This window comes from Rhipicephalus sanguineus, chromosome 9 (assembly GCF_013339695.2).
Source record: "Rhipicephalus sanguineus isolate Rsan-2018 chromosome 9, BIME_Rsan_1.4, whole genome shotgun sequence".
Lineage (NCBI taxonomy): Eukaryota > Metazoa > Arthropoda > Arachnida > Ixodida > Ixodidae > Rhipicephalus > Rhipicephalus sanguineus.
The window spans coordinates 44877952-44889411 of record NC_051184.2 but is presented as its reverse complement, the minus strand read 5'-3'; the positions used below and the strand labels follow the sequence as shown (position 1 = coordinate 44889411).

The window sequence follows — 11460 nt, the reverse complement described above, 5'->3', positions numbered from 1 at the left end:
TGCGTAAGATGCGATATACGCTAACTGAATGTACCAAGACCTACGTGCAACCAATGTCTGGGGCGTTAGTCAAAAGTGCGAGTGCGGACCGTACCCTTCTCTTGGTCGCATCGCAGCAGCGGAGCCGCAGTCGCTCGCAAACACTTTCACGGCAGTTCTGAAGTAATCAAGGGTGCGACATTCAATGAACTACGGTTCGAGCTGAGTCGCGACCACGGCGTGTTCCAGCCAGTGGGGACACGGACGAGTGTTTAAAGACTGGTGCTATTTATTATTCGCCCTCACATCACTGCTAACAACAAGCTGTCGTCCACAGTAGCTTAGAAAGTAATGTGTCGCGCTGTTAAGCTCTAGGGCACAGGTTCGATTCCCTGCCACAGCGGTCGTATTTTGAAGGACACTCCCGTACTTATAATTTAGGGCCACGTTAAAGAACTCCAGGCGACTGAGTTTGATCCCGAGTTCTCCACTACGGCGAGCCTCATAATCATATCAGGGTTTTGACACGTAAAATCATGGAACTTAACAAGCAGCCAATAAAAAAGCCACAGAAGTAGAGCACACCGCGCATATGGGAGGGGAAACAAAATCTAGAAGACATGGGAACCATTACACGAGAGGGTGATAATTGTTCAAACTTACCTGGCTTGGTTTCGAGCTTCCGGCCCTAGAACAGTAAGTCGATAACCGATCACTAAGGCAAGGGAGCTGCAGGGGTGACGGCGGGTGGCGGTCATCGCGGATGAGTCGACGTGTGGCCGGTCGCATACCCTTCGGTGGAATAACAAATCATAGCCTCGGGTGAAACGACGCATGTCTCCGAGCTGTAGAGGAGTCTTCCCGGTTCTAAAGCCTGTTTCACATGCGAGCGACTGAGCGGCGGGGCCCGCGGCGATTGAGCGGCGACAGGACGCTCGCACGCGGCTTCGTTTCACATGCACCGCTTTTGCGCGGCGCGCGCCTCTGCGATGCGCAGTGATGGTTGTGGAAAGCGCCCGTTACCCGCGGGTTTCCTTTCTCCGAGTTCGCTTCTTTTGGTGCACTTGGGTTGCGAGTTTCACCAGCCTTCTACTTCGGTGCTCGATTTTCACGCTCCTAAACCTTGAATGACGAAAATGCGCAGTGTATCAGAGTGCAATTAAACAACTTCAGTAGTCACCTTTATTTCTGTTACAGCTTTCTTTTTTTACCACGCAAGTCTTCTTGCACGCTCATACACTTGGCCATGGAAAAGCAAAAAAAGAATTGGTTTTTGTGGTTTTAAGCTTTCAGAGTACTTTCGGTGGCTTTTGCTCTCGAATGCCGCAAGGCGTTGGTGCGCCGTCTGGGCCGGCAACTATTGCAAACCCACAATGTCGTCGTCTGAGGGGCTCGCATTTGTCGTCTTCGGGGTACGTGACCATTGAAAAAAAAAAGAAAACAGTAAACTATTCGAACGTGCTGTGTCAGAGTAGCAAAAAAAAAAAAAAACTGAAACATGCGACCAACAAGTGCGCAGTGCCGTAGGGTCCCCCTGTACGGACCTGTGTTGGTGCCACGATTCTATAAAGATACAAAAGAACAAAATGACACGTGCAAACGATTTGTCTGCTTTGATGGAAGCGCAGTAGAGAACAACAAAACGAAAAGAAAGGCGTTTCTACACTGCCAGCTCGTTACAGCGAATGTCGTCTGCTAGGAAACCGAGTTCCTCCTGGCGCACGCGCCCGCTCCTCGACTCCGCCCCTGCAATCACGTGCTCCCCACGTCACTGCTCTCCCATTGGGTGACCTTGGGCAGCCGCTCTGCCGCTAGCGAATTTTTCCAACTCCGGCGATCTCGATCGCGCGTCCACTGGTCGCTCTAAAAAACCTGTTTTTGGGCTTCCGCGACGGCAGCCTCTCCGCTCTTGGAGCAAAATCGCTGCATGTGAAACAGGCTTAAGAAAGGAGGGGGAAGGACGTGCCAGTCGCTGAGTCTCACAAGGGTAATATTTACGAAATCGCGAGTTGCAGACTAGTAAAAAAAAGCTCTTATATACAAATAGAGTTCACCAGATGAATGAAAATAACACGCTCCATTATTTAAGGCATGTACCGGGGCAGACATCTTGGGAGTGCTGGATGCAAAAACGTAGCTATCTCTACCATAAGGTTCTGGTGTGTGTTTGTATGTGTGTGGGGGGGTGGGGGGTGGGAGGGGGTGAAGGATAGACAGAGAAGGAAAGGTGGAAGCCGAGCTCCATTCCAGTAGTGTACTAAAATTCTAGAACATATTCAGCGGGTAATTCGAGCGCATTTCGTTAGCCACACTCTCGCGGGCTGTTGACACGGTTCCCGTAATATTACAGAAAACAATAGTACAACGAGAATGATTGAGAGCAGAGTCGTGTGAGTGTTTCTTTTCTTTTTTTTTTATTCGGAAGGTTGCCCTTAGGCGCAGTACAGCTAACGACACAAGGCAAGGGGAGTCACAAGTATAGGAATATATACTGTTTATTTCGTGCATAAAGTCCAACAAAGATCGCTCTTGAGAGCAAGAAGTTCCCGCACCGGCATGCCGTAACGTCAAGAATTTTGGCGACATCCTTTATGGCCCGGTCCATCTTTTATCGGTGAAGGCAAACAACACTGCGCCTATTAAAGAATGGAAACTAAAGTCTGCGAGCGTCGAGAACATTTACTGTGGCTAGACAGACCATTCCGAAAAAAAAAAAAAGGCGGACAACTCGATTATTAAGGGCAAACTAAACAGAAAAACGATATTTCTCATGTTAGTAAATTACTCTTTCGCAATTCAAAAATCACCATGCTTGCTCCGAGAAGACGCTTGGTAAGCGTGAAAACGCGCAGAAATAAAATGCGGGTGGCGACGCCACCTTGAAATTTCCGCACCAAACGTCGTGACGTCATATTTTTTGACGGCATCCGTCTCACGTAGTTCTTAACCAGTAAAAATGAAGTACATTGTCCTCTGAAGGGGCCATAGTCTTAACATGCCACGCTTCAGAAAATTTCATTGAGCCAATGTCGCCAAAATGTCGAGCCAATGTCGCAAAAAAAAAAAGAAACGCCTTGAAATCCGTGACGATACGTGCGGTGATTTCGGTGCGCATTTCAAAAATGAGACTTTGTCTATTGATAAACCTATGATGGTGGAATCGACGACATTAGAGTTCCCAGAGCACAATTTATCAATCTAAACAGATTCATTGTTTCCCTTTACAGTCCCTTTAAGGCGAAAGCCTTCGGTGCCTCATCAAACGCGAAAATTGACCATCGGCGTCGGTGTCAACACGGGTGATGCAAAAATTATCATCACGTGATGACGACACCAGAAGACGTCATCATGGCGTCACAGTTAACCAAAATCAGTGATGTCACATGATGACGTCATCAAGTGACATAGTCGCTTGGTCAAAGGTGGGCCGATTACGGAGGCAGTGCAAAACCAGGTCAGGTGCAGAAAGCTCGCAGTGACTCCGATCCCGGAGGCTGTGCAGAACCACGTTAGGTGCAGAAGGCTTTCGGAGAGGGACGGGGCAGGATCAATGCACAGACTGAGAAGAAAGACTGTTTTCGCCTTCAAGTTACCTCAGGCGAATGCATAAGGGTCCCTGTGAGTTTTTGGATTGAGATGGAATGAAGACAACATTGGTGTTATAACAGCCGATAGCCAGCGTTAGCCAACACTCGCAATAATTTAACCATCCTTAGCCAACATTAACCACCATTTAGTCAGAGCTAGCCATATTTGACCGGCGCTAACGTGTTTTGGTAATGGCGCAAGCAGATACGGTGGTTGAAGTCACGCGACTTAGTGAGGCGCTCTGTTTAGACTGCACTGCCTTCAGGATCGCCACATTTTCGTCACAAGTGAGACACCGTACCCACTTATCTAAAACAGGGCGAACGAGGCCGAAAAAATCACAGCATATCCACGGAGTGAATGATGATGAGTGGGCGAAGCTGCGGAGGTTCATCGGTAAACCGTGAATCTTCCGTGAATTCTGCCCAGTACATCATCACCGACGTGAGATCGGGCGCGTTTATACTAAAGGTTCGATGAGTTATGACGACTTGCAGCGCACTTTAATTTTACATGTACGCTGTGAATTTTCATTGTTTAGAAAACCATTGCTTAGAAAACATCTGGCGTCTTTCGTTAAGCAGCTGGCGTCTTTTCGTTTTGCTTTAGAAATATCTGGCGTTCTTTCGTTTTGCTTTTACAAAACATCTGGCGTCTTTTGTTGGTTTATTTCATCAATCAACGGCGTTTTGAACAAAATTTTTATTGTTTAATCACGCACAGGAGAAATCTCACCAGGCACTACCTTGGAGGTAAAGAATGGCTGCTAATGGGAATGAGAGACAGAAGAAGTCGGCTTTTAGCTAACGCTGCGAATTTTTTATTGTTCAACAACGCACAGGAAAAATCTCCCACCGGCACCACCTTGCAGGTCAAAGCGTAAGACTGGTTACATACTACGCTACGAGGGACGAACGGGTGCCGCTATAAGGAGCTTCGCCCCTAAAAGCACATTGCCTTCAGAAATGGCTCAATATCAGCGACGTCAAACTGGCATGCCGGTGCTGGAACTTGAAAGAATAATACTTTAAGGTTGAAACACACTTATTACCCACGTATTCAAAAACAATCCTCAACTCAATTCCTTCTTTTACTTCACCGAGTGGAGCACAGCGCTGCTCGTTGACCAAAGGAAGCCGGTAAAGATGCCTTGCACGTGACGTCAGACACAAAGCGTCCCACCGTACTGGTTCTCCAATATGGCGGCTCATATTCATATTCAATGCCGCGATCAACATGCTTCAATGTCACCCAGACGCAGTGGGGACGCTGATGGATTGTGTACGACAACTTACAGCAGAAAGATCAAGCCTGACCACTGCAGCTGCAAGTTTCCGACAATTCTGGTCCTCCAACATGGCCGCGAAGGTGACGTCAGTGCAAGCAATCTATACGCTTCTCAAGAATTGCCGTGGTGCGCCTGAGAAGCGTAGTGGACACTTCTGTCAATGGGCGGCGCTGCCATCGATATTCTCGAGTCAAGGTGAAGTGCTGAGTGGAGGAGTATTCTAGAATACAGGGTTTAGCGTTTCTCCCTATAAGGTCCGGTTAGGGAAAAACGTCAGCCAATCGTGATGGCGGTTGAGACGGTTCAGGAGCAATTTAAAGAACTCCGAGCTGTCGATAACAACGGCCCTGGCATCATTCAACGGCGCAGGCTTATTGATGCCCATATCCGCCGCCGAAATCCGAAGAGGGCGCTGCGGTTGTCTTGTCGGTCGTGTCTCGCGCCTTGGCGGACATGAGCGAGCGGATGGCGCGCGCTCGGAGCTCCAGCTCCAAAATCTCCATCTGGGCCGCAGTGCACATGCTTGAGATGTCGCGGTACTCCTGCGGAAGAGAAAGGAAGGGCCACAGTATAGAAATCACCTGTTATGCACTACGAACGTTTATATCTCTAACATGGATTTTTCTTAGTCATAATTGAAATGACAGTTAAGAGAAGTTGCCATCCGTATTCCTGTATCCTCCTCAGCGTGTCTTTCTCAAAATGAAAAAATTGCCATACACCCGAAAGTAGCAATGAAGAGAGAAAGAGAGAGAGAGAGAGAAAGAGAGAATGTAGGAATGGCCGGGAGGTCGACTAGACTTTGTCTTATTTGTTACCCTACGCGTGGCAGGTAAAAGAGAAAGAAAACATGAGTGCAGATTCAGAATACACATGCACAGTGCGTAACTACGCACGAGCACTTCAATGAGTTGCTTTAAAGTATTCAAAGGGGATGCTAATAAAGTTAACCACCACCACCTTCTTCTTCATCATCACCATCAGCATCGAGATGAGGTGGAGCGTTGAATGGAGGGACATTGAAGCAGAATGCGGGGTTCGGACTCGAAACTCATTCCGAGTCTGAGTGAGTCGACTCGTGAGTCAGTTGGTCGACCCAGCGGAAAACTGGTTCTGCGTAAATCCTCAAGCGCGCATAGAAGAAGGTTGCGGAATAACTGTCGTCCGGATTGTCCTCCAGAGCCCGCGCACTGGTAATTTCCTGGTTAGTTCGGATAGTACAGAGCGACCAACGCGGAGAAGCGTTGGCGACAGTTTCAATTAAAGGACGAACGTTTCTGGGAAGCTTGCTTTCATTAAGATGCTGCATGGTGTTCAGTTTTCTTCGAAACTTCGAGCGACCGTCAGGTGGAAAACAGTTTTCCGTTTCGCGATAGTTTCTCCGCTTTTCTGACGTATTACGTGCGCTTCGGTGACGGCTGAAGTGTGCCGAAGACAGAGTTGCCAGATGTCGCCTGACTAACAAGCAAATAATCACCCAAGAAGAAGCCCCCCAGAATGGCGGTACGTTTGGGAGGGAGCCAAAAAGAAGCGGCAGTTTATTAAATTTTTTCACTCATGAAAATATTTTAATTATAATAAAAACGTCGCTTAAATACGAATGGACGGCAGAAAAGTAACATTAATCATTTTGTACAGCGGAAATATTCGCAACTATGAGTAAAAGCACGTATTTTGTTTTTAACATAGTCTCCAGGGTAAATAGTCTCCAGTAGAGTTGTTTGACTTCCCCAACGTATGCTTGCTTTCAATGCTCATCGATACAAAGTCAACAACAAACGCGCTATTAGTGAACGTGACGAGCAATTAAATAACTATATTTGCAGGAAAAAAAGAACAACGAACAAGCCCCAAAAAACGTGACAAGCGAATAAAAAGTTCCACAAGGGACTCGGTGAAAAAAAATCCAAAATCCGCTTATTGTAAGTGGAATTAGGAACTCTGGCCGGAAAGTATACGTGTGTTTTTCAAGCAGTGACATCAGCCACTGAAGGGTATTAGCCTTGATCACTCGATTGATTGATTGATTGACGGCGTTATATTCCTTACGATGACAGGGACTGAACAGAACCTCTAATATCAGTTGCATCCATTAGCATCGCTAACAGCGATCGAAGACTGTAAAATATTAGGGACGTACGAATAATCGTTCCTGTTCCCGAATCGAATTCGAATCAAACAGGGCCAGAAGGGAACGGAATCGAATCGAATGTCGAATACCTTTCGAATAGTTCTCTAGTATTTAACAAACGCTCTTACTGTTATTTTTAGCATTAAAAGCAGAACTAGAGCCCCAGGAAAAAAAAAAGGCAGATTCTTCGCGTATATAGAATTCTTCAGAGAGTGCGACTGATCGTTGTATAGATGGTAAAGTCGGGCTCCGCGCTGTAGTCTGCTGCATTACGGTAAGCATCCAAATTTTACGACTGTACTATGTGCCCATGGAAAAGAAACTTATGGCGCTTTCGCGAAGATTCTGCGCTTAATAGAGAGTGGATGACATTTTAAAATATTTGTAGAGCACTCGAAAGCTGTTCGTACTTGCGAATAGCGGCCAGTTGATTCCAAGACCGAATCGAATAGGACTCTATTCGATCCGATATTGGAAATGTTCGAAATATTCGCGTACACCAATAAAGTGACATTGTACCGCTGTTAATGCATTCGCTTATTTCCGCCCAGGCTGGGCACCAACGCCTTACCTGTTCGATGCTGCTGTTTTTCTGCGCTCTCTCAGACACGATGCCTTGAAGACGGTGCTCACTGGAAAAAAAATAGAGAGAGAGACTGAATTAGACGGAACAGCCGGAAGGTCTGTCTGAAGAGGAATTACTGACCAACTAACCAGTACAAATGAGCACAAAAGCACACACACACACACACTCTCTAAAAAAAAGAGAGTCATTTGACTCCTTTCGGGTAGTCCTGACTTGCCATGTATATGACTCTCTTTGGGGGTCATTGTACTCTCTTCGGAGAGTCGCGTGACTCACAAGAGAGTTAACATGCCTCTTTAAAGAGAGTCATATTCGTGACAAGCCAGGACTACCCGAAAGGAGTCACACATACTCTTTTTTTTCTCTTAGGGTGCACATTAGATCTGTATTTGAGGACTTCAAGGATCTCAAGCGATCAAGCGTTTGAAAGATTTCAAGCGATCCTGCAGCTGTATATCTACTGAGACGAAAACGAAGAAGATGGCTTTCGCCTTCGAGTCGTCTTAAACGATTGCATAGGGACCCTGTGAGGGTGTTTCGTTGTTGTTGTCGCGCAGGTCAGACTACTGCTTGGCTTTCTCGCCTGACTGCACCCAGATGACGTTCAGATAACAGGGTTGCTTGTCGAAGTCCCCGCTAAAGGGTCCGTCATTAACGAATGAAAGCAAATAAGGGAACCACTCGTGACAGGACAGCCATGAGAAAGAGAGAGAGAGAAAGAAAGAGAGCAAGAAAAATCAAACGTAACACAAGAAGATAAGGGACCAGTGAGGGCCAAGCGAAGAAGCCATTTAGAAAGGGCAGAACAGGAGAATGACAGCGAGAAGAGAGGAGAAAAGGACGGAGTCCTGCGGAGGGACGAGGACCAGAGCGGACACCCGAACGCGGCAAAGTCACGGGGACGAAAATTTCGCTAATCGTCGGCAGGGGAAGCCGCACTGGCAATGGAAACGCACGCGTACCCATGGCCTGCATTGCGCGGCGTTACGGTTGTGAAGGGGAGAACAAATCCGTACACGAAAAAGAAAAAGGAACAATTGAACGAAGTAACGGGCGAAAAACGGGATGAGGACTGCGGGGGAATAGAGGAGGGCAGGCTGGTGATCAGATGCTGAACTCAAAACGACTCGACGTCTCGAGGGGGCGTTGAAGAGACGGGGCCGTTAGGACGTGTGTGGGAAAGAGAGCTAGGGAAAAGGGGGGGGGGGGGTGGACTGTAGTGGTTCGGGAACAGCGAAGATGTGCGTGCGTGCGATCGTGGCGCAATGCGCACTGACGTACCTTTCGGTTTCACGCACGCACGAGAGATGGGAAGGTTTGCGAGGTGACGCGCGCTTGAGAACTAAAGCGGCGGGAAAGTACATAACGCAGGTATATCGCCAGTTTCAGCGCGGGCACGCAGAAATAGGGGAGCGTGGAAAGGGTGGGGGTGGCGTAGGGGAGGATGAGGAGATGGAGGAGGTGTTGGTTTAGAGCTCCTCGATTGCGAAATGAGGGCAGGAAAAAGACGGAGGTGTTTAGAAGGCGTGCTGGAGGAGGAAAAGGAGGTGGAGGAGTAGTGTACAGAGAGCCGCATCGCCAAAACTACCGGGGAAACATTTTTGCCGCGCTTACACTCCGTAATGAGCGTTTATGATATACAGTGGAACGGGTCTGCTCTCGCGCCCACGACTGCGAGGAAAGAAGTTTCGGTAAAGTACAACGGGTGCCAGAGACGTAAGGGTTGGCAAAGGGAGAAGGGGGGTCGGATTCGGTGCGCAGTCAGGGAAAAACGCGTACAAGCGTACTCCGGAGTTGGGGGGGTAGGGAGGGGGGTTGAGGCAGGTTGGCATCGCGAGTACGTTGAAAGCCTGGGAATGCGAAAAAGTTAGTCTGTTTGGGTCTTTACGGTTTTTCGACCAGTCTTTCGTTCCTTATACGGCGTTTGTACACCGGCGCGGCGACGACTGGCTAATTTAGCCGGCGGACGCGAAAAGAGCGCTTGCGTCTGCGTTAGCTCTCTCTATGTGCGTGTGTTTGTGTGTGTGTGCGCGCGCGCGGAGCGAAATTCGAGCTCGCTCGGGCTCTCTCTTAATTGTCGAGCCGAAATTAGGCGATGCGCGCACTGCGGAAAAGAACGCCGCCAACCGACAGACGTACAAACGAACGAACGAACGAAGTCACGCACATTCTCCGCGAAAAGTCGTTGCAGCATCGGAGGAGAACACTTAGCCTCGCTTCGGTGGGCCTCACGGCGCTCTTTTGGAGTCGAGGAAAAGAAACTCCTCGGTGCCGACTAAATCAGCGAGCCGACGGTGGCTGCCTAAGAGGAAAACGTTTTTATAGGCATAATCGACGCCTGCCTCAGCTTCTCTCTCGCTCTCGGTCTCACTCGCGCGCTCTCTATCAAAATTGCCGCCGCCAGAGCCACTTAAAAGGGGAGGTGTTCGGCGAGGAAATTAGAGACGCTGCGAGATTAGGTAATAAACCTACCGCACACTGCGTGGCCGAACTGGTTCTCTCTGCTTTATTATGGAATGCGGCGGCAACTCCGCGTAGCTGCCACGGGCAGCTGGCTCGATCGTGAAGTGAATGTTTCGGAAAGAAGTGCGAGTGCTCGAAAAGGAGAATACGAATAGAATTGTCTTTTGTTTGCAAGCGGAATCGTGCGAACCAAAAATATTAACGATCGAATTATTCCAACTATTCAATTACACGCAAATACACGAGGTTTTAATGACGGCTAGATTGTGATTGTGAAAGTGATGCATACTTTTAAAGCTCCTCGGCCGCTTTCATCAGAAGTGACGTTGCATTGTCAAAAAGGATCTTTCTTTTCTTTTTAAGGGCACTTCCATACAGAGCTCATGTTTACTCGAGAAGCTGATAAACGTTTGACATTCGAACGAATGTTTCAATCTTGTATTTTTGTTGCATTGATGTCTGGCTTGATTACAATATTACACTACTCGAATTCCAACAAACATTTTCACAAGTCAGTACAATTGTGAAACTTTTTATACGCGCACGCTGGAGGTGGCCGAAAACAAGAAAAAGAAAGAAAGAAAGAAAGAAAGAAGAGAAAGAAAGAAGAAAGAAAGAAAGAAAGAAAGAAAGAAAGAAAGAAAGAAAGAAAGAAAAAAAGGAGACTGGTACGTGCCTAAACATGACACATAACCTATCAAAAAAAAAAGAAAAAAAAAACAGAACTAAACCTTTCGTAACCCCTGCTCTTTTTTTGTACAGGGCTTTCGTGCGAAAGCAGAAATGTTGTTTTAAGTGCGAATGCACTTTATAAGCGACCCTGAATCCGCCGTCCCATAGCAACGGCGCGAGGAGCGGCGAGGAGCGTCTGTAGCAACGGCGCAGCGACGTCACACCCCACGTGACTGCGCGCGCTCCGCCCTCCGCTCCGTGGCTGCGCGCGCCCCGCGCATTGCCTGTGGTGATGAAGGCCGGCGGCGAGACGCCGAACGATAGCGTGCGAAGCGAGCCGAGCCCCCCGAAGCCGATCTGGCGCGGGGGCGCGATGCGTGAGCGAGCGCGGGCCCTCGAATTCGATCGGCCGGACGCGCGCTTCAAGCGAGACTTCCTGGACCGCAGCTTCGGTCACAGCTGCGCGGTGTGCGATCGACTGTGGTTCGACAACAACCTGAGCCCCATCTCGGGCGTGCGCAACGCCGCCAACAAGTTGAACGCGTTGCGGGTTCTTTGGAACGAGTTCGGAAGACAGATCACCATCATCAGTAAAAGTGCTTTGCACTTAAAAACGGCCAGACCTCCGTGGGTCGGCTGGCGCGTGCTCTCTCGCTGCCGTCTCCTTCGCTCGGCTCTGCAGTTTAGTCGCGCGCGCCCCCTCATAGCATCACCCCGTGCTTCGCACTTCCTCATACTCCCCTTCGGGGAAAT

At 48.6% G+C, this 11460-nt stretch overlaps 1 protein-coding gene across 2 annotated transcripts in view; it reads right to left on the bottom strand.

Moving 5' to 3' along the window:
* Positions 1–4517: 4517 nt before the first annotated feature.
* Positions 4518–11460, bottom strand: part of LOC119405078 (uncharacterized) — a 354382-nt gene continuing 347439 nt past the window's right edge. For both annotated transcript variants that reach the window (XM_049419201.1, XM_037671850.2), the window contains 2 exons: positions 7558–7618; positions 4518–5397 (listed from right to left, as the gene is read on the bottom strand). In XM_049419201.1, the coding sequence (XP_049275158.1) occupies positions 5227–5397; positions 7558–7618 (232 nt within the window). In that variant the 3' untranslated portion in view covers positions 4518–5226. The remainder of the gene's footprint in view (positions 5398–7557; positions 7619–11460) is intronic.